We start from the raw sequence: 25,808 nt of genomic DNA on the forward strand, positions 1-25,808 counted from the left end.
ACCTAGAGACAGGAACTCAATGGGTAAAGCTTCTGGAGTCTTAGACTCCATTGACCTAGATACCAGAAGTGGGGAGGCCAAGGGGAGGAAGGGAGCTACTGGCCCCAGAATGACAAAACAAAGGCCCAGAACCACAGGGGAGGCGGCAAGGCCACCCAGAAGGGCTCTGGCCACCTCAATCCCCTGTAATCCCAGCCCTTCCCCTCTCCAGGCAGTAGAGATTTAACTTCACACTGAGGCAGAAGTTCCTCAAGCCTGGCCCTATGAATAAATGAAATAGGCAGCAGCTGACACAGCCATATTTGCAGAATCATAGCTGTGGGGCTTTGCTCACTCCAAATTCCTCCAAGCCTGAGCCTGGTACAGTACCTGAAATAGCAGATGACCCATCAAGCTGTCAGAGGGCCCAAGGTTTGAACATTCAGGCCAAGCACCTACACATCTGTCCCCATAGAAACAGGGATCCAGGCTGGGGGAGCAAGGGAAGGAGGGACCCACAGGGCTGCAAGGAGCCACAGGCACTGAGGCCGCTGTCTGTCCAGCAGACATATATCGGTAGCATCTTGGTGTCGGTGAACCCATACCGAATGTTTGGAATCTATGGGCCGGAGCAGGTGCAGCAGTACAGTGGGCGGGCCCTGGGAGAGAATCCCCCGTAAGTGTATCTGGGCTTGGGGAGGGAACTGTCCTGGCTCTCCTGGGTCCCTGTCTGAGCTTGGTGAGCCCCTGGCTGCCCCTCAGCCATGAGTCAGGGCTGATGGTGGGCAGCCCACCTACTCAGCCCAACAGTGTTTCCCCAAGCCTGGCCACAGCCCCTACTGGGTTGTAGGCCACTGTGGCTCAGACCACGGTGGGGGGCATTGCAAGGAGTGTTTCCCCAAGGGTAGGGGATGGAGCAGATTGGCTGCTTGGCTGGACACAGATGCCTCCACCTATACCCTGGGAGGTTTGAATACACAAAGACAGGCTTCTGCCCCAGTGCCTTCCCCCCATGGCCTGTTTCTCCAGGCATCTCTTTGCAATTGCAAATCTCGCCTTCGCCAAAATGCTTGATGCCAAACAGAACCAGTGCATAATCATCAGGTGAGCAGCAGGTCAGGCTGGGGACCTTCGTGCATGCTGGGGGGAGAAATGGAGGGGGACCTCAGGCAAGAGGTTTGCATCAGAATAGACCTGCTGGGGAACCTGGGGAAGTTACTTGTCATCTCTGGGCCAGCCTGCCTGCCTGCCCATGTCCTCTTATATCATGGCTGGTCTGGGGGAGTCCAGAAGAGGAAGCTTACTCCGCCCCTTTGCTTGGTCAGTGGAGAGAGCGGCTCTGGAAAAACTGAGGCCACAAAGTTGATCCTACGCTACCTGGCCGCCATGAACCAGAAACGGGGTATCATGCAGCAGGTGAGTCTGTGCCCAGGGCCCTCAGCTGAATGCTCCTTGTGTTCCCCAAAAGGCAAGACTTCTTGGCCCCACTTGGAGAATGGGGAAGCTGAGCCCAAGTTTGCACTGAGAGGGTACTTAGGATGCAGGGTCGTTGCTGCCACCCCTCCCAGGGAGCGTCTGCAGGGTTCCCTCCTTCCTGTATCTGTGCAGCTCTGGGTTTTAGCACTCCTGGGTCTGGCCCAAGTAGAGACCACATGGGCAAGAGGAGTCACTCCACTTCCCTCACCTGGCCTCACCTTTCTGTTAATGGCTCCTGGTCCGTAGTCAAAGAGGCAGGACAGGCCTGAATGTAGGGGAGGTTTGTGCGGGTGGGGGTCAGTAGATGCTGAGCAATGAGGAGGCCTGGCCAGGGTCTACAGGATCTGAGGTCTGCTGAGAGTGCAAATCCTCTGAACCTGAGACTGTTCAAGGTTTCCTGAGGACCTACTGTGTGCTGGGCCCATGCTAGGCTCTGGGGAGGCAGACAGCAGCAATGCAGACTGAGCAATGTTCCAAGCCCTGTGGGAATTGTAGTGGAGAAGACAGAAAGAAAAATAATACACAAGTAAATTATGTATATGTGAAAGGGTTATAGGCCGTGGAGAAAAAAAGCAGGGAGTAGGATAGGGAGTGTTAGAGGTTATATTTTGAAGTGTGGTAGTCAGGGTAGGCCCTACTGAGAACTGAGGGACTGGGCTGAGGATGTCTGGGGGAAGAGCAGATAGGCAGAGGAAAGAGCAAAGGTCTTGGGGTACAAACAGGTTAAATGTGTCAGGGGACAGCAGAGGGGCAGTGTGGAGTCTAGATGAGGGAAAATGGTAGCTCAGGCCAAGGAAGTGGACCCCAGTGCAGTTCAAAGGACAGCCATCAACTTGCCGAGGGACCAGATAGGGTTGTAAGAGAAGAGGGCAGTCCAAGGGCAACCCCAGGAGATCAGCCTGAGCCACAGGCAGCATGGAGGAACTGTCATCAGCTGGACGAGCAGAGCTGCAGAGAGAAGACAGTGGTGCCCTTGAGGTGTCTGCTGGGCATCAACACAGAGATGGTGGAGAGTCAGTGAATGCACCATGAGCCTGGAACTCAGGGAAGGTGAGGCTGGAGGAAAAGGCCCACCAGATCAGAAACTGACTCTCAGACTCCCTGCCCTAGGCCCACAATCTCAGCAGGTGATCTCGAGGGCATCAGGTGGGGCTACTCAGCTCTCAGTGAGGAGTGGGTCAACGCAGGCTTTGCGGTCAGGACATTTACTTCGTGGCAGGCCCCCTCTGATGCCTACCTTGGCCTGCCAGCCCCTCCCATCAACCTGGGTCTCCTGGAGGCCAACCAGACCATCCCTCTGCTCCAGGCAGGGTTTTCAAAACCTCTCAGTTAGACATCTGCAAGTACCAACTAGGTAGGCAGGCAAATCTGTGCATCGAGTCCCTCCTGTGTGTAGGTGATTTTAATCATGTCACTCTAGAGCCTCACGGCAGTCTGGGGCAGATATGTTGGTGTCCATTCACAGATGAGGAAATTGAGGCCTGGGAGGGAGATTACTTACCCAGTGTCTCAAAGTGAGGGGGTGGAAGACTTTGAATTTGAAGTTCACGGCAGAACGCTGTCTTAGCAGGGGTCAGGGAGGAGGGTCAGAGCTGTGGGACACAGCAGGTTTGTGAGTTTCTGTGCCAGGCATACAGTAGGTGTGATGATGTGTGTGTCATCTGGGACAACTGTGAGCTCATTTCCTAACAGCTGCTCCTCCCTTCTCATGTAATCATACAGGCTGGATCCAGGGTCTTAAACAATGCCCCTTGTCTTGGCTCCACCCTCCCCCATGTATGAGCATTGTACTCAACCAGTCTCCCATTGGTCAGCAAAATGGTGCCACTAAGCCACAACCCATACCTCCCAGCATGCCAGAAAGTCTCAGGGCTCCCTCTTGTTGGACTGCTTTTGGCTCTGTGTCCTCACTGGACCTAGTCATGCCTCGACTAGTTAAGGCCTAGGCCACAGGGCTAGAATGTGATTAGGATACTCCAGGGTAAGGGGGTTGGCTAGATGCTGTGCACCCCGAACCACTGGCACCGCCTTACCTAGGGGCTGACCTGATGGCCCCACAGGGCCAGATGTTCATCTACGTGGCTCACCTGTCCTTGCCCCTGGCTTCTGGCTATGTGCTCCAGCCCCATGGTAGGCACTAGGAGCAGAGAAGCTGCTGACCTACCCTCAGGTACCCTCAAGAAACTCCCAGACTAAGGGATAGTACAGGCCACAGCCCAGGCAGACCCTGACTCATGGAGTAGCCTCGGGCTAGCCCCAACGCCTCTCTGAGCCTCAGTCTACTCCTCTGTACAATGGGCACATATTTCTTGGACTAAACAGGACTGTGGGAGTGACCAGATGGAGGAAACTGGCACTGTCTCCAAGGTAACTTCTGCAGAGACCAGGCTTCCTCTGCTTCTCCCCTAAGAATTTATCCTAAAGAAATGAGTCAGCGAGAGAGAACACACGACTATCCACATGCTTGTCACAGTATTATGCTCTCTCTTATAGACACTGGCATCCAGAGATAAGACATTACCTTATCTCTCCAAGTCTGAGTCTCCTAATCTGCAAAACAAGGGTGATATTAGTGCCTGTTTCATAAGATTGACTATGATATAATTTAAGTTCATAGTAGGTGCTTAATAAATGGGAGCTATTATTAGCTATGTGTGCCCTGTGTAGCTCTGCTCTCATAAAATACTATTCCTCCTTGCATCCATTTAGCAGATATTTGTTGAGGGCCTTGAGTACACCAAGTACTATGTAGATGCTGGGGACCCAGAGGTGTGCAAACAGACAGATTCCTGACTATATGGGGTGACATTCTAGTAGAGAGAGATAAGATACATAGAAATGAATTTGCCGCTGGTGCTGAGGGCTGCAGAGGGAAAGAATTCTGGTGCTCAGAGGGTGTTAAGGGCACAGTCAGGAGGGCCATGGTGCTGGGCAGAGTGACGAAGGGGAGATAAGAAGATGAGGCCAGCAGGGGCTGGGTTGTGCAGGCCCTTGGAGGTCACTGTGAGGATTTGTCTTTGAGCCTGAGTGAGGTGGTAGAATGTGACCTATTCAAGTTTTCAAAGGACCCTTGGAGGGAGCACAGCAGAACCAAGAGCCTAGATGGTAGCTGTGGGGGTGAAGAGGACATCCCCAGAACCTTTTGGCAGGTAGACCCAGCAGACTCTCACATCTGGCACCTCACTGCAGTCCCCAAGGCTCAACACCTGGGGTCTCTGAGGCTCATGGCTTTACTCTCACCTGGTGGCTCTCCTGCCCACCACAAGGGCCCAAAGGGGTCAGCCATTTCTTCCATGGTCTGAAGCCCCTGGTGTTGTCGGAAGAAAGGTGGTCAGTCCTACAGGTGACCTGTTTCTGTTCTTGTCCCTCTCTCCTTCTCCCTCCTGGCTGCTCCTGAAGATAAAGGTATTTGGAGTATGTGTGCATGCGTGCGTTCATGTGCGTGTGCATGTTTAAACCCCTGTGAGATGCATGCATGGGTGCGCATACTCATATATGATGGGCAGGAAGTAGCATTTAAAGGCCTGTCCTGGCCCGGGGCTGCCTTGTGAAAGGCTGGAGCTGGTTGAGAGGTAGCTGGGTCTGTGTGTAAGAGTTGAACAGCATGAGGTGGGAGCATTGTGGGACAGTAGGGAGACCCCAGGGTTCTATAGGGAGCCCACCTCTAGTTTCCCCTTCACAAAGGGAGTTCTTGGGGAGATCTGTGTCTGGGAAATCCTGTGGTGGCCCTCCCCATGTCCCCCACTCTAGGCCCCCAGAACAAGTTCCACATCTTCTTTTGGGGTCCAGATCCTGGAGGCAACACCCCTCTTGGAGTCCTTCGGTAATGCCAAAACTGTCAGGAATGACAACTCCAGCCGCTTTGGGAAGTTTGTGGAGATCTTTCTGGAAGGGTGAGTGGGACAGTGAAGGAGCCTCCAAAGGCCTTGCAACATACTCCATGTCCTGGCACAGCCTCTCAGAGCCACCGCCCCCCACATCCTGCCTGCTGACTGCCCAGGTGAGCTGACTGTGCTTCCTTACCCCAGGGGCATGATCTCTGGTGCCATAACCTCCCAGTACCTGCTTGAGAAATCCAGGATTGTGTTTCAGGTGAGCAAGGCCTCCTAGGCCCTTGTGTGTTGGTTGGGACATGGGATGGGGTCAGGGGGTGTGTGTGTGTGCGCACACACATGTGTTTGCATGTGTGCACTCATAGAGCCTGGCACCTGGAAGGGCTGGGTAAGTGTTGAATTAATGAATAAACATGTGTGTGTGTATGCACGTGACTGAGTCTTCTACCCAACCCCACCCCCGCCTTCCAACTACATTGTCTCATCCCTGTCCCTGATGCACACTGGGTATGATCCTGCCTCAGGGCCTTTGTGCCTACTATTCCTTATACCTGGAGCACTCTTCCCCTAGATACCTGCATGGCTGAACCCCTCACCTCTTCTTGGTCTTCCCTGAAATGTCACCCATGTAGGGAAGCTATCCCATTTAAAAATGCAACCCCCTCTACCCCACACCAGAACTCCCCATCCCCTTCACTGCTTTATTTCTCTCCAGAACATGTCTCATTACTTGACATATTTTGTATTTTAACGAGTGATTTGCTGAGTGACTGTCTCCCCAGCTAGCAGGTGGGCTTCTGTCTGCCTTGTTCTCTACTGTGTCCTAGAACAGGGCCAGGCCCACAGTGGGTACTCAGCCACTCTGGCTGAATGAGCCATTAGGAGGCCTATGTGTACATGTCTGCTCTATGGATACACATATATGTAGTTATATGTAGCCAGTACACATGTGAGAATGGCCACTTTCTCTGATTTCTCCAAAAAAAAAATTAAATTCTGCCCAGAGCCTCCTACCCACAACCATATCAGGGCTTCTCCACCCCCGCCCCTACTCCTAGCTAGTGCTCACTGAAAGCTCACTTAGCACAGAGGTGCCTAGGCTTACCTACAGGCCCATGTGTGTATTTATATTATGGCTATACTTGGGTCTGTGTGTCTGGGGGTCACATAGGTAGGCAGGCCACCTCTCTGCACCCATCTACCTGCTCTGCAGGCCAAAAACGAAAGGAACTACCACATCTTCTATGAGCTGTTGGCTGGACTGCCTGCCCAGCTCCGGCAGGCCTTCAGCCTTCAGGAGGCCGAGACCTACTACTACCTGAACCAGGTGAGCACCAACAGGCATCTGAGAGTCCTTAGCCCTGGTCATCCTACCTCATCACCCCAGTGGGATGAGAGAGCCAAGTTGTGATGTAGTGATGGGAAGTGAAGGTGATGGAGGGTTGGGAGGGCAAGTTTGGATTTCAGGTGTCTCATAACAGCAAGCAGACAGGCATCTTTGGGGTCCAAAACCAGAGTAAGAGTCAGGCCTACTTGACTCTTCATTTTCCTGGAGTCTGGAATGAAACTAAGCAGCCTAGAGCTACTATACTTCTCCTCTAGTGCCTCAGTTTCCTCATCTGTAAAGTGGGGACAGCACAGTACCACTTTCCAGGGATGTGGTGAGGATTAGAGGAAGGAAATGTATATGAAGTACTATCACAATACCTGCCCAGAGCCTCCGAGCCCATGGGAATGGAATGAGAGCTGAGTGGACAACACAGGACACACTGCCAGTCAGGACGGAGCAGATGCCTCGAGGGGTCCCAGCACCCCTCTAGGTTCCCTGACCCCTGGCCCTACTCTTGCCCAGGGTGGAAATTGTGAGATCTTGGGGAAGAGTGATGCAGACGACTTCCGCCGGCTCCTGGCTGCCATGGAGGTGCTGGGCTTCAGCGGGGAGGACCAGGACAGCATCTTCCGCATCCTGGCCTCCATTCTACATCTGGGCAATGTCTACTTTGAAAAGTATGAGGTAAGAGAATGCCACAGCCTGCCATGGGGCCCTAGGCACACAGGCGTCTTTTCAGAGGCCTAGGAACCATCTGCATTTGCTTTTCAGGTCACGTCATGCACATATCATTAGTTTTCCCCTCACCCCAGCTCTGGGGTTGTTCATCCTTTCATTATCAGTGTATGAGAGATCTTTACGTATGTTAAGGAAATCAGCTCTTTGTCTCTGATATGAATTGAAAATATGCTTCCTGGTTTGTTATTTATATTTTAACTTTTTTACAGGTTTTTTGGTGTTTGGGTTTTGTTTTTTGTTTTGGCCACACAGATTTTTTAAATCATTTTCAGGCATTCATTTATCAATCTTTTCTTGTATAAATTTTAGAAGTTTTATGATTTTTTTTAGAGAACTATTTCTCTAAAATTATAACAGCCTTCTCCCATAATTTTTTAAAGAACTTTTATGGTTCGTGTGTGTGTGTGTGTTTTATAACATTTAAGTCTTTGGTTAAAAACAACCAAAGGAATTCATTTTAGTAGGTGTGAGGTAAGGATCCAGTTTCTTTTTGTCCAGGCAATTGCTTAATTATGCTAATCCTACCTCTTGAGAGATACATATTTGTATCTAATTCCAGACCTTTTATTGTGCTTCATTAATCTATTTATACCTATTATGTGTCTATCATCATACTGCTTTAATTATTATAACTTTATAATGTATTTTACCATCTCACTGGGCTCCCTGCTATTCCTATTTAAGAATTTGCTTGGTTCTTCTAGCTTGTTTATGTTTTTTATATGAACTTTAAAATCAGCTTATCTAGCTCAAAACACACTTCTGTTGGTATTTTGCATAGACGGACGCACAAGAGGTGGCCTCGGTGGTGAGTGCCCGAGAGATCCAGGCTGTGGCAGAGCTTCTTCAGATCTCCCCTGAGGGCCTACAGAAGGCCATCACCTTCAAAGTGACTGTGAGTCTCTGGGCACTGGGGACTCTATCAAAGCCTCCTGCAAACACCCACATAGATCTTCATTGTGCCCCATCCTGTGGGGGCCATCTTTCCCTCTTCCCTCCTCTCCTGTGCCATTCATCTGTGTTGGGCCCAGAGGGGAGTAACCTCAGATCCCAAAGGCATTAGGTACTCAATCTCCAGGCTGTTTCTTCTGCCTGGAATGCTCTTCCCCTTTCATACATATTCCTCTTTCAAGACCTAACACAGGTATCCCCACCTCCATGAAGATGTCTCTGACCCCTAGTGGAATCAGTACCTCCTCTGGCCTCTCACGAACCCTGGCCCTTTCTCCCTTCCCAGGGCTGATCTCACTGTGTTGTGTCTGCTTATGCCTCTGTCTCGCCCATTAGACCAGCAGCCTTCACCCTCACCAGTATAACCAGGCAGAAGGGGGGACAAAGATGACCTATTCCACCCCTGGCCAACTATATGCCTAAGACCATTTCCCTTTCCCACACATACTCCCTAATCTTCTGGAGACTTCCTGGAGGTGGTGGCCAGTCTTCTGTCACTCAGAGGCCATATCCTTCCCCAGGAAACAATGCGAGAGAAGATCTTCACCCCTCTGACTGTGGAAAGCGCTGTGGATGCCAGGTGAGTCCATACTCCTTACTCCTCCTTGCCTGAGCCTCCAGATGCTTCGTGCCCACTGTGTTCACTCATCCCAACACCATCTCTCTTCAGGGATGCCATCGCCAAGGTCTTGTATGCACTGCTATTCAGCTGGCTCATCACCAGGGTCAATGCCCTGGTGTCTCCACATCAGGACATGTTGTCCATCGCCATCTTGGACATCTATGGCTTCGAGGTGGCACTTCGTGTGTGTGTGAGGGGCAGGGGACATAAAGCTTCATCTCTCGCATTTCTCTGCCTATGGCGCAACCATTATCAGGGCCCCCTTCCCTTATTATTTTCTCTCTTGTCTTCTACCATTTTCTTCGCTTACCCACACTGTCAGGCACTATCTGAGGCCTCTGGGTGCCAGACCCTGTGCTGGGCAACACGAGGGACCCTGGAAAGGACCAGACCTGGGACCTTCTCTTAGGGAGGTTCCGGGAAGGACTGGGTGGAGATGGGAGACAGAAATTAACAAACATATTTGGTCAGAGCCATAACAGAGGCAGCCTGGAGCTGGAGGAGCCTAGAGAAAACCCTTATTTGGGTAAGGATCAGGGAAGGCTTCTTAGAGGATCAGAAGACATCTCTGAGCTAATTCCTTAAGAATCAGTAAAGGTGGAGGGAACAGCATATGCCAAGGATGGGGCATGGTGTCTGGGGAACTGGAAGTCATTTGTAGGGGTGAGGAGGTGTAACTCTGTGTTGAGTGCATGATGGGGGAAATGGTGAGAGACAAAGCAAGATCATTGTAATAAAAGAGATAGCTAATACTCACATGGCACGTATTATGTACCAGGTACTGTTCTAAGCAAATTATGTTTATTAATCCACTTAATCTTTATAACCACCTTATGAGGTGATATTGTCATTATCCCTGTTTTACAAATGGGGAAACTGAGGCACAGAGTGATTGTCAAAGGTCACATGGTTAAAAAGATTGGCAGAAGGTTCCAGAACGTGGGCCTTTAACTATTACCTAAGCTGCCTTACATTGGGACCTACACTGTCAGACTCTCACCTGTACATAGCAGGAGCCATAGAGGCTTCTGAGCAGAGGATCTGTGGTCCAGGCTCCAGCTTTCTGAAGCTGTGGCCATGGAAGGCAGGGATGGCACTGAGCCTGGGCATGGGGGATGGGTAAGGCCTGGGAGGGGCCAGATGGGCTGCTGCCAAGGAGGGGCCAGGCCCAGCTTCACCACCCGCCTAACAGGACCTGAGCTTCAACAGCTTCGAGCAGCTGTGCATCAACTATGCAAACGAGAACCTTCAGTACCTTTTCAACAAGATCATCTTCCAGGAAGAACAGGTGTGGAGGGCCTCCATTAGCACTCCCATCCCCATCTTCACTGGCCAATGGGCTTCCTTGGTGGCAGACAGGATATGCTGGTTCTTTAAGGGCAAAACAGAGGTTGTCAGTAGAAATAGAGGGAAAGGCATTGTAAGGTGGGGACCAGAACATATGAAGGCCTCTATTCTGGAAGGGAAGGTGCTAGGGTGCTGAGCCCAGAGAAGAGCCCTCTTGGGGGATCCTTCTCACCCTCCAAGGGCTGTCCCAAATAGAGGGAGGAGCAGAGCCCCAAAATGGTTCATGTTGCCCTGCTGGGGACTGAGTTTCCTATGCTAGGAGGTGTGCAGGCAGAGGTGCCCCTGGCCTAGTTTCTTCAGATGGATTTGGCCTGGGAGGCAGGGTGGGTGGGACCTGGGCAGGGCTAGGAGGCTGATCCCCTGCTGCCTGCAGGAGGAGTATACCCGTGAACAAATCAACTGGAGGGAGATCACATTTGCTGACAATCAGCCCTGTATCAACCTCATCTCACTGAAGCCCTATGGCATCCTACGCATCCTTGATGACCAGTGTTGCTTTCCTCAGGTGAGCCACAGACACTGTGTGAGTCTGGACAAGTTGCTCAAAATCTCTGAGCCTCGTGTCATTAAGCCTGGGTCTTACATTCCTCTCTGCTCTGGCCCGGGAATGGGGCTTAGTATACCCAACCTGCCATTTATAACCTGGGATAATTGCAGTTGAATAGGGAGCTGCAGGTGTCCAGATGAGGAGCTACACAATCTGGGAAATCATAGAAGGCTTTCTGGAGGAGATGACCTTGGGATTGGGCCTCACATTCTGACTGGAAAACACAAGGGTGGGATGGGTGCTCTGGGCAGTGGGACTAGAGCAGTGGTCCCTAACCTTTTTGGCACCAGTACCAGTTCTCCTATGAGAATCTAATGCTTGATGATCTGAGGTAAAGCTGAGTCAGTGATGCTAGCACTGGGGAGTGGCTGCAAATACAGATGAAACTTCGCTTGCTCACCCGCCACTCACCTCCAGCTATGCAGCCAAGTTCCTAACAGGCCACGGACTGGTACTGGTCTGTGGCCAAGGAGCTGGGGACCCCTGGACTAGAGAGTGCAAAGGCAGCTGGGCTGGAGGGGAGGCAGCTGGGAGCTAATCAGACACACCTGTCTGCAGGGGTCTGCTTTAGGTCTCCCCGCCCAGGGCAATGGGCAACAAGGGGAAGCTGTGACTTGTTCCTTCTCCCCAGTGCTCACTGGGGACCAGTCAGGGCTGGAGAGTTTGCTACTAGACCAGGAACAGGGTGCCCAGGTACCCTGCCCACCCACTGACCCCTACCTATCTCCAGGCCACAGACCACACATTTCTGCAAAAGTGCCATTACCACCACAGCACCAACCCACTTTACTCCAAACCCAAGATGCCACTGCCAGAGTTCACCATCAAGCACTACGCAGGCAAAGTCACCTACCAGGTGAGACCCAAGATAGCCCGCACGGCCTCTGGTGCCACAGTTCCCAGCCGTTGGAGGCATAGAAGCATGACAGGAGGTCCAACATTCTCATCTGCTTCCAGCTCTGGCCCTGTTGATCCTTAGCTGTGTAACCTTGGGCAAAGCACTTTACCTTCTAATCCCCAGTTTTCTCATTTGAAAAACAGGGTTAATGATAGTGCCCATCTCATGGGTGAATGTGAGAAGTCTAGCACTAGGACGGATTTGACAGAGTAGCTATTACTAGTAGTGATAATCACTGTGATCACTCTTATCATATTATCTCAGGCGCATTCCTACCCTGGAGTTGTTTCAGGCCAGGATTCTAAGCCTCTCCCCATTTGGGCCTAATTTTCCTCATCTGCAGCGTGGGCCCCAGACAATATCTTCCACTGAAGATGGGGCCAAGACCCAGACTGAGCATGTGAAGTGGCTAGTGCCTCCTTCCCCTGGGAGTGGGGAGGATAGTAGGGGCAGGAGGAGAGGGGAACAAAGCAAGGGAACTGTCTAGTTCCTCTTACGACAGAGTGGGAGACAGCGGCCTGGATGGGCTGGGCCAAGGTTACCCACGGGATGTAGGGTGGAAGGGAAGAATCGGGGAACAGACTGGCTGGCGTACACAGAGGTGGATTAGCCTTCTACACTGCCCCCCAGATGGCATGGAGGTGGGGGCGGGGTCCAGCCTCAGCTGTGCTGCCATTCCCCCTTTCCAGGTGCACAAGTTTTTGGACAAGAACCACGACCAGGTACGCCAGGATGTGCTGGAACTATTTGTTCGGAGTCGGACACGGGTGAGCAAGCGTTACCTCCTGCTGCTCTGGCCCTGCCCCAGAGCACCCAGCTCACCATCAGGCCACTCTCCTCGTCTTTGAAATGGGGAGGTACCCTAGCCTAATCCTTCCTCTTGTTCACCTCAGTCCTAGCCAGGCTCTGACCCCATCCCAACCCTAACCGCATACCCACTTAGCTTTGCTTTGCTCTGTACTTTCTCTAGTTCCTGGCCCCACACCTAAAGGGCCATGCCCCTGGCTGGCCACACTGGGTTGCCCTATCTATCTCCTAGCCCTTCCTGGCCACGCCCACACCCACCCCATCCCCTGGCTGAGCCGTTCTCCCATTCTGCCCCCATATTCTCAGCCACCCACCCCAAACTCTGGGTCTCCATTTCCTCCTATGGCAAATGGGTACATTGCCAAAATTCATGACCTGTGTAACAGGCCACCTCGGGCCCAGGCACACAGTCAGTGCCTGTATGTCCCCCAGACTGAAGAAAAAAGTCATTACAAAAATAGGACAGGTTCCTTGAAAGGTGCTGAACTCCCTGGCTTGAGATATATACAAGCCAGGAGGACAGTGGCCTTGCAGAGAGGGCAGGGGTTCAGTTGGTTAGTTTTCTGGTCCCTCAGGTCTGGAGACTTGATTCCTTTTGTTCTCTCCCTTTTTCTCTCTCTCTTTCTGTTTCTCTCCTTGTTTCTGTCTCTTGGTCTCTATCTTCCCCTGTCGCTTGGTACCTCGACCACTACCCTGGGCCTGCTGCCCACCCCTGCCCAGGTGGTGGCACACCTCTTCGCCAGCCATGCTCCGCAAGCTGCCCCTCAGCGCCTGGGCAAGAGCAGCTCTGTCACCCGGCTCTACAAGGCACACACAGTAGCAGCTAAGTTCCAGCAGTCGCTCCTAGATCTGGTGGAAAAGATGGAGAGGTAGGTGTGGCAGGTGGGTGGGACCTAGCCTTACCTCTGACACTCAGGGATAAGCACCTTTCTTCTCTGAGGCCTCACACTGCTTTTCTTCTCCCCCTGCCCAGATGTAACCCTTTGTTTGTGCGCTGCCTGAAGCCCAATCACAAGAAGGTACATGATGGCTGAGATCCCTGGGAGAATCAAATGCTCTCCCCCATGCCTTATGACCTTGGACAATTGGCTTTGCCTCTCTGGACTTCCATTGGCCCAGCCCACCATGAGGACAATTTGCTGTTGTAATGTCCTTTGCACAAGGGTGGGACAATGTGCAGACTTCCTATCCGGGTCCTCCCTACAGGAGCCAGGCCTCTTTGAGCCAGAGGTGGTAATGGCACAGTTACGCTATTCAGGGGTGCTGGAAACTGTGCGGATTCGCAAGGAGGGCTTTCCAGTGCGGCTGCCTTTCCAGATGTTCATCGACAGGTACCTCAGTCAGAATAGTTCCTGAGCTCCACAGACCCCTACCCAGCCCATCGGGATCCCAGGAACATACAACTTGGGCGGAAAAGGGTTTGCTATGCAGTTGCCCAGGTCATACATTACACAAGACCACCACATGCTAGCTGTTATATGGCAGATATATTTATTGTTTTGTATTTTTTCATGGTTTTCTTATGTATTGATTCCAAAGAGGAATAATTTTAAAAGTTATTATGATGTTTCCAGCAGATGACAGTAAGGTGTCTTATTCTACTGAAACCATTTTTACAAATTTCTGACTCTGAGAAGTAGTCTTGAGGATGGAGTGCCTATTTATTATTAGAAGACACTGAGTAGAGCCACTGCTGGGACTCAGGCCTCCTGGAGAGAGGGGATAGAGGTGGTGAATCTGTGATCTAGTGGGCAACTGGGGTAGGTCCCATAGCCCCAGGCTGAGTTTTGGCCCCTGCAGGTACCGCTGTCTAGTGGCCCTCAAGCACAACCTGCCAGCCAATGGGGACATGTGTGTGTCGGTGCTGAGTCGCCTATGCACAGTCATGCCAAATATGTACCGCGTTGGCGTCAGCAAGGTGAGTCTCACTCCACATTCAGCCCCTGCAGGCCCCAAGTTGAAGGACTCCAGAACTGGAGCCTGTGGATTCAGAAATGCCCAAGCTAGAGTTTACTGTCCCAGAAGCAGTCCAGTTGAGCTTGGTAAATGGAATGCTAATCCCGCCTCCAGACCTTTGTTCAGGCAGTTCCCATTGTCTAATTCATCTTCATCCTTTCTTCCAAAACCCAACCCATCTTCCACTCAGCTCCAGCAGGCTGCCCTATCTATTCTGTCTCCATGGATTCTGGAGAGGGAGGGAGACCCCAGGCCAGTCACCTGGCCCTTACTTGCCACATTACTTATCTTCTATCCTCAGCTGTTCCTTAAAGAACACCTACATCAGCTCCTGGAGAGCATGCGGGAGCACGTCCTGAATCTGGCAGCCCTTACTCTGCAGCGCTGCCTTCGTGGCTTCTTCATCCAGCGGCGTTTCCGCTCCTTGCGCCGCAAGATCATCCTGCTGCAAAGTCGGGCCCGAGGCTACCTGGCCAGGTGCAGCCCAGATAGGCAGGACTCCCTGGATCCCTATGGCTAAGCTTGGGAGAGGTCTTGCCTGAACTTGGGTAGTAAGCACCCTGATCCTTAAGGAATGCAAGCTGAGAGTTGGGGCCTCTGCAGGAAGGATGATAAGATTCTCTGTGTTTCTGCTTTTGGAAATTTTCTGTCCTACTTCCTGTCCCTTGTGACTGGTGGGTGGGACTCCATCCAGCCAAGAGGGACCCCACCCTGCCTTTCAAGGACCCCAGGACTTTAGCCTGTTGGGAAATCCATAGGCAGTTTAATCCAGGCTCTGCCACTTAATTTGCTGTGTGACTTTAGCCAAATCCTTGCCCTCCTCTGACCTACAATTTCCCTTTGTGCCAAAGGGTCCGAGTAAAGTGTGGGTACTGACACCCAGACCAGGTTGGCATGGGCATCTCTGCCCCTTGTTCCCCCTTGACCCCAACCGTTAAACTCCCCTACCAAGACACTCCTTTTCTCCCCACCTCACAGGCAACGGTATCAACAGATGAGGAGAAGTCTGGTGAAGTTTCGGTCCCTGGTGCACACATACATGAGCCACAGGCGTCACCTCAAGGTGCAGGCCTCCCCCTCCCCCTTCTAGGAGCCAAGCCTACCCTGTCTGGGTCCAGGGAGCAGCAGGGGTGGGGAAGAGACACTTAGCCCCTAAGAGGAGACTGTCTTGGGTTTGAATCCCTGCTCTGCCACTCACTAGCTGTGTAATCTCAGCCCCTCTCTAGCCCTGCTTCTCCCATCCACTCGTTGGGGTTGTGGAGAGGGTTAAATAAATTTTGCATGTAAAGGATTTGGTCTGGTGCTGGGTTCACAGTGGTATCTTAAGTTATTGGGTATAATTAGAATGTGGTGAGTAGACCAACACTGGATATGATTTTGCTCTTACTTTGATGTCAGTCTTGACCCATTGTCATGTAAACCAGAACCAGAAAGACAAATGTCATACCTAAAGCATCAAAAGAGTTTGTGGCTTTTACTAAAGGTTTTGTGGAGCAGCAGGGGAGGGAGTTTCATCACACATCTCTCAGCTACTTCCTAGAAATCCTTCTGCGTATCTCTCCCTTTTCCCTAAGTGTTACTCTCTCTGCCTTTTGCCTCAGTCTCTCTCTTGCTTTGTCTTTTTCCATTCCCCTCCCTCTTTCTCTGGCCACACTTCTGCCTCCCCTCATCTACAATGTGGGGCAGTTACCTCTAAACATCAGGCAAGCTCACCCCCTTATTTCTTGTGCCGGACTCCTTGTGTGAGCTGGCCTGGCTTGCCCCTGGCCTGTGGCCTGCCGTTGCCTCTGCCTGCCATTCCCTGCCTTGACCATCTGCTCTCCTGCAGCTAAGGGCAGAGCGGAGGCTCCGGGTGGAGGAGGTGCGGCTACGGGAGCAGGAGGTGGGTGTGGGGGTCTGGGTGGTAGCCGGGGACAGGAAGGGAGGCCAGCAGGTGGGGGTTGTGACAGGCCTGTCCCCTCACCATGAGCTGTCCTTCCAGGAACTGAGCAAGCGGCAGTTGGTGGCTGTGGCTCACCTGGAGGTACCAGCAGAGCTGGCTAGGCTCTTGCAAGCAGTGGCAGGTACATCAGCGCTGGATGGTGTGGTGGGAAGGGCGTGAGTTGACAGGGGAGTCAGGTACCTCATGCCCTCCTCTCTCCATAGGCCTCAGGCCAGCCCAGGTACCCCGGGTGGCCCCTGTGCGAACTCCTCGGCTCCAGGCTGAGCATCGTGTCACACTGCCCTTAGATATCAACAACTACCCCATAGCTAAGTTTGTCCGGTGCCATTTCAAGGTAAGAGGGGCATAGGCTCAAGCAGCCCTGGCTGATGGGCACTGACCAGTTAAAATTGATACTGTCCTCAGCCTGGGGGCAAGCTCCTAGCTGTGCCCTGTGAGACCTGGTACAAGCCCTTCAGTTTCTGTATCATGAGGTGTCTCAGGGCTCCACAGGGGGCCTGGATAGCAGTGGAGGGGGGAAAGTGGCTGTTTGTCAACCAGTTTGGAAATACTTTAGAAATTTAACCATCAGTGGAGCCATGGATCGTCATCTCTGCTTTAATTTCCTGCCCTCCGGAAAGGGCCTAGATAGGGGCTCAGACTATCTCTACACCAACTCACTGAGGGCTAGTGTCCACCCCTCTCCAAGCCTGAGTTTCCTCATCCACAGGTTGAGAATAGGAGTCCTTGCCTCCCAGGTTCTTGTGTCCCCACCTGGCACAGAACAGTGGATTCAGAGGTGCCTGTCAGTCCAGGCTCTGTCCCTATATGTCTGCCTTGTACCTTTAGGAACCTGCCTTTGGGATGCTGACAGTACCACTGAGGACGCCTCTCACTCAGCTGCCGATAGAGCACCATGCAGAAGCCGTGAGCATCTTTAAGCTGGTATGGGTTTGTCAGGATCACCTTTGAATTCATTGGCCTGCCCCCGAGGTCAGGCCACAAAGCCCCATGTCCTGCCCTCCTGGACCCTTCAGTAGCCAAAGCCATAAGCCAAGGCCTCTTTCTTGGAGGAGAGACTTCTCTCAGGGGTGGTCTGGCCTCCTCTCTGGGCTGGGATCTGGGCATTGGGGGATTTTCTTCTTCCAGCCATCTTCCTGGCAAAAGGCCACCTCTCTGGAACTTACCAGAGATACAAGAATAGATCCAGGTCCTCTCCTCGAGGACTTCCTAGTCTGAAGGGGGTAGGGGGCAGAGCACCCCTGACTAGTGGCCACCAGTATGGACAGAGGGAGCCATGGAGTCTGTGGAGTTCAAATGGGGTCCCTAATCCAGCCCTAGGCAGGATCCAAGAGGGCTTCCTTGAGGAGAGGACATTTGAGCTACAGTGGAAGGAAGAATTGGAATCTCTCAGCCAAGGCAAGTGGAAAAGGCTCAGAGAGATGAGGAAATCGATGTGGTTAAATTAGAGAATCAAGAAAACAAAGGCAAGAAAGATCACAAGGCCTGGACTGACAGACCAGGAGTTCAGAGTTCATCTCAAGGGCCCAAGGGAGCCAAGGAATGTGCTTCCATAGGAGGCATGTGGTCCCATGTGTGACCCCTCTTGGGCCTGAATGGAGCAGGAAGTGAGGCACTTGGTGGAGGCCAGGGTACAGAGCAGAGCTGGGGCTGTATGGGAGCTAGAGGAGGTTCATGAACAGGAGAGAGAGTCAATATGTACCTTGAATCTTGACTTTTCCCATTGTTGGTGTGAACTGCCTAATCAAATAGTCATTTGATTATTATATTATAATTTGGGGGATTTTTATATGAGCAGGGGAACACATGGGAAGGACATGAGAGGGATGCATGTTGGGGGTAGGGATCTGGTAGGAATGACTTTCCAAGAGTCCCAGGAGAGTCTGTTTGTGGCCCAGATCCTACGTTTCATGGGTGACCCCCACCTGCATGGTGCTCAAGAGAATGTCTTCGGGAACTACATTGTACAAAAAGGTCTGGCAGTACCTGAACTGCGGGATGAGATCCTGGCACAACTGGCCAACCAGGTGTGGCGCAACCCCAGTGCCCACAATGCCGAGCGGGGCTGGCTCTTGCTGGCTGCCTGCCTCAGCAGTTTTTCGCCTTCCTCACGCCTCAACAAGTACCTGCTCAAGTAAGTGGAACTGGGTGGGACTGGGATGAGGATGGTAACACTGGCACTAGGCCCCAGGGCACAGTGTTAAAGGTCAGGCCAGGAGTGAGGTCTCTGCGTTCAGAAGGTTAGCCAGGCCTGGAGGTCAGCCAGGGGCTGCTCTCTGTCTCCACTGAGCTCACTGTGGAAGGTTGGAGTCAGGTGAGACTCAATAAAGGACTTCTAGAACTCAGCAAGTGGTGGGGAATTTGGAATTGAGGCATTGACCTCTCAAAGCATGGAGGTATAGCAGGGTGGCTAGGAGTATAAACTCTGACAATTTGTGCTCAAATCCCAGATCATGACCTTGGGAAATTACTTAACCTCACTGGGCCTCAGTTTTCTCAGTCTAAAATGAGTATAATAAGAGTATCTACTACATCTGTGTGAGGATTAATGTGTAAACACACGTGAAGTTCTTAGAACAGAGCGAGCATGTGATAAGTGCTATGTGAGGACAGCCATCATCAGCATCCTGAGGAGGAAGAGGAAGATGTCACACTGCTGGGTGACAAGGATGATTTACAAGGAAAAGAACTCAAGCAGGCCCTGGGTGCAAATTCTAGCTATGATGCTTACCTGCTGAATGACTTGGGGCAAGTCATTGCCTCTGAACCTCTTTCCTTACCTATAAATTAGAGATGATAACAGGACCCACCTCACAGGGTGGCTGTGAGCTGCAGAGTGTACAGAGCTTCACCCAGGCCACATGTAGTAGGTGGGCAGCTCACTTGCCAGTCCTGTGAATCTATGGCAGTAGGGTAGCACCACCTGCTTGTCCCTCTGTAGAGACTGCAGACCTGCTCCTCTGTTGCTCTCAGCCAGAAACCCAGCAGTTAGGAGGGGTACAGGGAGCCAGGCATGAGGAGAGCCTGCAACTGGCAGGGATCAGGCTCATTGGTCCTGGGCCAAGTTGAACCCTCACAGCCATCTCTTGAATAGGTGAGAACTTGGCGACAGGCTCAGAAAGAGCAGATGACTACTCAGGGTTGCTTGGTGAAAGAACAGAGGGCAGAGTCTTCCAGAGTCTAGGCTCTTCTCCACACCATGCTGCAGACCCCACCCTGTCAATGACATTTTGCTCCAACAAGCCTAGGTGGGCCGACCTGGAACCTCTTTGGCTAGCTTCAGACCCTCTCCGTTTAGCATTAGAACTCTAGGCTAGCCTGAGATCATTTACAGCCTAGCCTCAGAACTCTGCGATAGCCTGGGACCATTTAAGCCTCACCTTAAAGCTCTGGGCTAGCCTGGGCCTCCTTAAACTACCCTAAAAATCTTCCCCCACCTCAGATCCTTCTTCATCCTGGCTCCAACTCCTACCCATCAGGTTTGTGTCTGATTATGGGCGGAATGGCTTCCAGGCCCTGTGTCAACATCGCCTCATGCAGGCCATGAGCCGGGCCCAACAGCAGGGCTCTGGGGCTGCCCGCACTTTCCCTCTGACCCAACTTGAGTGGATAGCGACCCAGGAGAAGGCCAGCATGGCGCTGGATGTGGGCTGCTTCAATGGTGAGCTGCTTTCTCACACCTTATGCTGCCTTTCCGCCCTCCCTCTTTCACGGAGGAGCAGCTGGAATCACCAGGCCCCAGTATGTCCTGGGGTCTGGAGAAGCCATGGGAGGTTCTAGAGTTGGGGAGGGGCCTGCTGGATTTGGCCCTGAAGAGGTCTTCGTGTGGGTGTGGGGCTGGACCTGGAATGAGGGAGAGGGGCTAGGGCAGAGAAGATGCAGACTCAGGGTCCTAGAGGAGAATAGAAATCCTAAGCACAGGATGCAGATGGGGAAGCAGCAGGACTGGACTGAACGCAGATGCCGCAGGCTGAGCTCAGCACTTGCTGCCATCCCAGGTGACCAGTTTTCCTGCCCAGTCCACTCCTGGAGCACGGGAGAAGAGGTGGCTGGAGACATTCTCAGGCACAGGTTGGCTCCTGGAATGCCCAGCCCAGCACACCCTTGTGTACTTGGGAAGAAGGGAGGGAGGAGAAGGAGGCCAGATCCTTTGAAGAGCCCCACAGGGTCCACTCTGGTCATGCTTAGGGGCTGGCCCATGTCCCAGGGTCTCCACAGGTGTTACTTCTTGGCTCTGTCCCTCATTTGTGTCTCTTCACATGCTGTCACCAGGGGGCTGGCAGATGGCTGGCGGGGCTGGACAGTGGCTGTGAAGAATGGAGTCCAGTGGGCAGAGCTGTCAGGCCACGACTATGTGCTGGACCTGGTGTCAGACCTAGAGCTGCTCAAAGACTTCCCACGACAGAAGTCTTATTTCATTGTGGGTGCAGAAGGGCCCATGGCCAGCAAAGGAGGCCCAAGAGCGTAAGTGGCTACCTAGGTCCCCTTGTACAGATGGCCTCTCCCAGCACAAGGTTCCCCCTCCCAGCTGCTGGGAGAGACTGTGTTCTAAACTTAAGCTTCAAGGTTCTCAGGGAGGTGGGGCTCACCAAAGGGCCCTAACTTCAAAGGAAGAGAGTCACCCAATTCCAGGGTATAGAGAATTGGCGTGAGTTCTGGGAGGGTAGTGGGTCTCTCTGGGGGTCAGCTGCTCCATGTTCCCCTTCTCACAGGGTGTTTTGGAACAGCTGGGACTCAGATGAGGATGCACTCACTAAGCCCCAGCCAAAGGGGTGCATGCCCAAAGTGGCTGACTCCAATGGGTACTGCGGCCACAATGAGGACAATACAAATGAGAAAGCTGAGGACCAGAGAGGGACAGCGACCCATCAAGGTCAAGTCAAGCAGTGGTGGCAGCTGTCTCTAGTGGGGAGGGAGCCTGGGGGCTGTGGGAGGTGATCAGCAAGAGAACAGAACTTGAGATTTCTTTTTAAATTAGTTTCAGGTATATAGTACATTGGTTAGACATTTATATAGTTTATGAGAACTTGACTTGTGTGTGTCCCCCCACTGCCAGACTCAGACAGCCTTGGAGAGCCCACTGCACCCCACGAGGGACTGGACTGCTACCTGGATAGCCTCTTCAGCTCTGTGCTGTCCTGTGGGGAGATGGTAGGGATGGGTTGGGTGTGTGAAAACAATAGGCACAGCACATACACACCAAGTCACACACACCCACAGGGTGACACAGCCAGGGCCATGGGATGGCGTAGCTCATCTGGGTTCTGCTGGGGGCCAGACGAAGGATGAGGGTATCCTCGTGACTAGAGATATTCCTGGCTGACTCTGGAAGAACCCACAGCTAGAGGCCCAGGACCCCCTGACACACACACCTCCTGTGGCAGCCAGCCCCCCGAGGTACCCCTGCTCACTCTGGGAATTCCCAGGAGCCCCTCCATGGCATGATGTTCAGCACTGAGTCGGGCACAGCCTCTCTTTGAGCCTCAGTTTACTCCTCTGTGAAAGGAGGGAAGGGGAGTTGGGAGCTTGCAAGGTTGTAGGTAGACTGACGGGAATGCATGTGGACAGAGGGCGGGCATACAGCAGACACTTGACTGGTGGGAGGCCCCTGGGATGGCCCCTGGTGTCAGGTGCCCGTTGCCTTGGAACCTTGGAAGGACAATATTGAGGCGGTCACTCGAGCTACCTGCTGCTCCTAGGACCTAGAGAAGCCAACAGCCATTGCCTACCGCATGAAAGGGGGAGGCCAGCCTGGTGGAGGTGGCAGTAGCAGGACTGAAGACACCCCCAGAAGGCCCCCAGAGCCAAAGCCAAGTCAGTGCCTGCTTTTGGGTTGTTTTCAGGGTTGGGCAAGGCTGGGGACCCCTCTGGTTCTCTGGACTTCTTCACATGCTAGAATGGAGGTAGCCATGGGCATGTTGGGGGTAAGATGACTGTGGGGGGGGGCATGGTAGGGAATTCCCATTTCCCTCATCTCTTGCACCTTGGGATCTGTGCCTTCTGACCCGACTCCTGTAGTCCCAGGCCTGGACTCCTCCACGTTGGCTCTGCAGCAAGCTTTCATCCACAAACAGGCCGTGCTGCTGGTGAGTGCGAGAGGGGTTATGTGGGAGTCCCCTGAGCATGGGCCTGCCTGGTCACCACCACCTCTCTCTAGGCCAGGGAGATGACCCTGCAGGCTATGGCACTCCAGCAGCAATCCCTGAGTCCTGTCCCAAGGCCCTTGCCTCCAGAGGTGAGCTTGGCCTGCCCAGGTGAGTGTTATGCTGCTCCAGGGCATCATTGCACCTCTCTGAGCCAAGACTCCCACAGCCTATCCTGAGCAGACTTGGGGTCCCTGAGAGCAGGCTGGTGTGTCCCAGGAAGCCCATCTCATACCCTGCTCTCCACAGAAACCCCTATCATCAGAGACACAGCCAAAGCTCGTAGGCACTGGACCTCCAGCCAAGCCTGTGCTCCTGCGCTCCACTCCAAAACCTTTGACCCCAGCCCCCCTGGCCAAGGCCTCAAGGCCCCCCACCAAGCCCGTGGCTGTCTCCATTCTAGCTCAGGACCAGGCTTCTCCAGAAACCAGTGAGTGTTATACCCCACCTTTTGTCAGGGGCAGACTTCCCAGAATGGGACTGGGAGTGTGGTATCACCCTGTCCCCTACCCTCACCCCTTGCCACAGCTTCAAAGTGCCCAGAGCTGGTTCGGTACTCAACACTTAACTCGGAGCACTTCCCGCAGCCAACACAGCAGATCAAGAATATCATCAGGCAGTATCAGCAGCCGCCAAGGGGAGGCCGGCCCGAGGCCCTCAGGTCAGCTCTGCTCCAATCCCAGCTTTCCAGTTCTCCAGACTAGGGGTCTCCTTACCATCTCTGAGTTCCCAGTGACATTCAGGGAATGAGTCTATTTATGCAGATGGTCCACACGAGCACTTTAGGCAGAGGGAATCCCATACTGTTCTCTAGGTTGTGCTGTGTGGTCTCAGGCCAGTTTCTGATCCTCTCTGGGTTCTCATTTATAATGATATGGGGTGGAGGAAGAGGTTCCCTATTGTAGGAATTTGTGGCTAGGAAGAGGAGACTCAGTGTCCAACCCACCAGGAAGGACGGCGGGAGGGTGTTCGTGAAGCGGCCAGACCCCCATGAGGAGGCTCTGATGATCCTGAAGGGGCAGATGAGCCATGCAGTAGCAGCACCAGGCACCCAGGTAAGGGGTAAGGTAAAGCTGGGCCCAGACAAAATGGAAGGTAAAGGGGAGTCTCCAGGGGAGCCTCAGAAACCAGATGTACCTATAAGTGTGGTCCTGATGCTGCCCCCCTCTAGGAGACCCACCTGTTGCCCCCTGAGCACTCTCTTTTTTTTGGGGAGGGGGGACAGGTGCCCAGAGAGGCCGTGGCCCTAGTGAAGCCAGTGACCAGTGCACCGAGGCCATCCATGGGGCCTACTCTAGGTGAGGGGCCAGGAGAGAGGGAGGGAGTGGCAAGGGACCATGCATCCAAAGTGTATGAGTAAGTCTGTGTGAACACAGATGAGTCTTGGTTTGCATGTCAGTGGCATGTGTATGTTTATGTCCTGAGCCTGTATGAACCTATTATGTGTACTTTTGTGTTATTACATCAGCACTTAAATAACACTAATTTTAGGTTAAGCCGGCCTTGCTAAATCTTCACTAAAGCCCTTTGACACAGTACTATTTGTAACTACAGATGTTAGTTACAGATGAGGAAACAGGCATAGAGAGGTTAAATGACTTATCCAAGATCACACAATTCAAAAGTGTCAAACCAGGGATCTAAATCCAGACCTCCTGATATTACAATAGGAGACCTAATCTCTACATCCTTTGCCTCATGGCAGCCACAGAGATCTTAAGAGATATAAATCAGTTTACATCATGTCCCTGGTAAAAATGCTCCAGTAGATCCCAGGACAAAATCCCTAATTCTCACCGTGGCCTTTGAGTCCCTGCGTGACCTGCCCACCTCACCAACCTTGTCTCCTTCTTCTTTCCCCTTGGCACACTTTGTTCCTCAGTGTTCCTGAAACACACCAAGCCCACTCCTGCCTCAGGGCCTTTGCACTTGCTTTTCCCTCTGCTCTTCTCTAAAGATCTTTGCATGTCTGGCACCTTCTTATCATTCAGGTCTCAAATTCTGCCTTCTTAGAGAGGTCTGACAAACCACCTGGACTGAAGGACCCTTACACACCAGCCCCCCCACCCCCCAGATTCTTTCCTAAACCACCCAGTTTTTCTTCTATCCCATAGCTCCTAGCACTAAGAGCTTTCTTGTTTTCTAATTGTTCCACACACACCTGCCAGGAGACTCTGAACTCAAGGCAGGCGCCTTATCTATCCTGTTCATGATGGAATCCTCAGCCCTTAGCACAGAACTGCATACACTAGGTGCTCTGTGTATGTGTCATATGAGGAGTTGGGCTGTATTAGCGTTCGTATGTGCACATGATGAGGTATGTCTGTGGCTAAGAGTATGGGAGACCACTCTGCCCCAGCCTCTCCCACAATATAAAGTTGCCCTGAGTCCCCTCATCAACTGGCCCTGTCTCCCCCAACTCAGGCCTCCCCAATTCTCTGTGCTTTCCAGTGATACCTTCGAGGTCGCTGGAGCCTGTGGAGGAACCTGTGCAGACACGGCTACACCGCCTCCTCAACCCTAACTTCTACGGCTACCAAGACGCCCCCTGGCGGCTCTTCCTGCGCAAAGAGGTACCTGTAGCCAGAGGAGAAGCGGAATGGGGGCTGAGTTGCCCACTGGATCAGATCATGGGGTTGGGGCCAGGAGAACAGGGTCAGGGCAAAGCAGAGCTAGAGGACCGCTAGCTGGTACAGAGCGAGCAGGTCTGTATCCAGGAGGTGGGGCCGGGTGTGAAACAAGGTGAGGGGGCCTTGGGAAGGTCCTCATTGAAGCCCTGCCCCCACAGGTGTTTTACCCAAAGGACAGCTACAGCCACCCTGTGCAACTAGACCTCCTGTTTCGGCAGGTGAAGTCCTCTCTTGCCTTTCTGCCTCAGTGTACTCAGCAGGGCAATGGACACATAGATTAGCTGTCTGCATTTCTGCTTCTGCACTCTTGGAGTTGGGTCCTTGACCATGGTAAGGATGGGAAGTTGTTCTACTGCATCCCTCACTGCCATGGAAAGGGTCAGCGAGCCCACAATCCCATCTGACCAGGTTCAGTTTGTCTGAGTTCAATAGGGCCCAGAGGTCAAATCCAAGTCCCACTGTATAGATTAGGAAATTAAGGCCTGGGACGGGCAGTATAGAGTGTGGAGGTGAGGAGAAAGGAGAAGGTCCTTATAAGTGGGATCTGTTTACCCAGGATGACTCACTGCTGTATACATGGGACACCCCCCACATTCTCACTCATCCTAG

At 52.7% G+C, this 25,808-nt stretch overlaps 1 protein-coding gene across 1 annotated transcript in view; it reads left to right on the forward strand.

The window, feature by feature from the left end:
• MYO15A (myosin XVA) overlaps window positions 1–25,808 on the forward strand; it is a 55,016-nt gene that overhangs the window by 8,886 nt on the left and 20,322 nt on the right. The window contains exons 4-43 of the mRNA XM_016145201.2: window positions 546–655; window positions 1,009–1,083; window positions 1,305–1,395; window positions 4,855–4,860; window positions 5,245–5,348; window positions 5,484–5,547; window positions 6,502–6,615; window positions 7,141–7,302; window positions 8,138–8,251; window positions 8,829–8,887; window positions 8,978–9,101; window positions 10,122–10,217; window positions 10,650–10,781; window positions 11,554–11,679; window positions 12,411–12,488; window positions 13,249–13,397; window positions 13,502–13,547; window positions 13,735–13,859; window positions 14,329–14,446; window positions 14,786–14,961; window positions 15,463–15,547; window positions 16,313–16,366; window positions 16,466–16,547; window positions 16,630–16,760; window positions 17,255–17,350; window positions 18,325–18,560; window positions 19,906–20,087; window positions 20,425–20,497; window positions 20,699–20,890; window positions 21,139–21,299; window positions 21,483–21,577; window positions 22,126–22,240; window positions 22,445–22,512; window positions 22,584–22,661; window positions 22,819–22,999; window positions 23,098–23,230; window positions 23,519–23,624; window positions 23,786–23,867; window positions 25,021–25,142; window positions 25,358–25,417. Of these exons, the coding sequence (XP_016000687.2) occupies window positions 546–655; window positions 1,009–1,083; window positions 1,305–1,395; window positions 4,855–4,860; window positions 5,245–5,348; window positions 5,484–5,547; window positions 6,502–6,615; window positions 7,141–7,302; window positions 8,138–8,251; window positions 8,829–8,887; window positions 8,978–9,101; window positions 10,122–10,217; window positions 10,650–10,781; window positions 11,554–11,679; window positions 12,411–12,488; window positions 13,249–13,397; window positions 13,502–13,547; window positions 13,735–13,859; window positions 14,329–14,446; window positions 14,786–14,961; window positions 15,463–15,547; window positions 16,313–16,366; window positions 16,466–16,547; window positions 16,630–16,760; window positions 17,255–17,350; window positions 18,325–18,560; window positions 19,906–20,087; window positions 20,425–20,497; window positions 20,699–20,890; window positions 21,139–21,299; window positions 21,483–21,577; window positions 22,126–22,240; window positions 22,445–22,512; window positions 22,584–22,661; window positions 22,819–22,999; window positions 23,098–23,230; window positions 23,519–23,624; window positions 23,786–23,867; window positions 25,021–25,142; window positions 25,358–25,417 (4,401 nt within the window). The remainder of the gene's footprint in view (window positions 1–545; window positions 656–1,008; window positions 1,084–1,304; window positions 1,396–4,854; window positions 4,861–5,244; window positions 5,349–5,483; window positions 5,548–6,501; window positions 6,616–7,140; window positions 7,303–8,137; window positions 8,252–8,828; window positions 8,888–8,977; window positions 9,102–10,121; window positions 10,218–10,649; window positions 10,782–11,553; window positions 11,680–12,410; window positions 12,489–13,248; window positions 13,398–13,501; window positions 13,548–13,734; window positions 13,860–14,328; window positions 14,447–14,785; window positions 14,962–15,462; window positions 15,548–16,312; window positions 16,367–16,465; window positions 16,548–16,629; window positions 16,761–17,254; window positions 17,351–18,324; window positions 18,561–19,905; window positions 20,088–20,424; window positions 20,498–20,698; window positions 20,891–21,138; window positions 21,300–21,482; window positions 21,578–22,125; window positions 22,241–22,444; window positions 22,513–22,583; window positions 22,662–22,818; window positions 23,000–23,097; window positions 23,231–23,518; window positions 23,625–23,785; window positions 23,868–25,020; window positions 25,143–25,357; window positions 25,418–25,808) is intronic.

The sequence above is a fragment of the Rousettus aegyptiacus genome, unplaced genomic scaffold, assembly GCF_014176215.1.
Source record: "Rousettus aegyptiacus isolate mRouAeg1 unplaced genomic scaffold, mRouAeg1.p scaffold_m13_p_6, whole genome shotgun sequence".
Classification (NCBI taxonomy): Eukaryota; Metazoa; Chordata; class Mammalia; order Chiroptera; family Pteropodidae; genus Rousettus; species Rousettus aegyptiacus.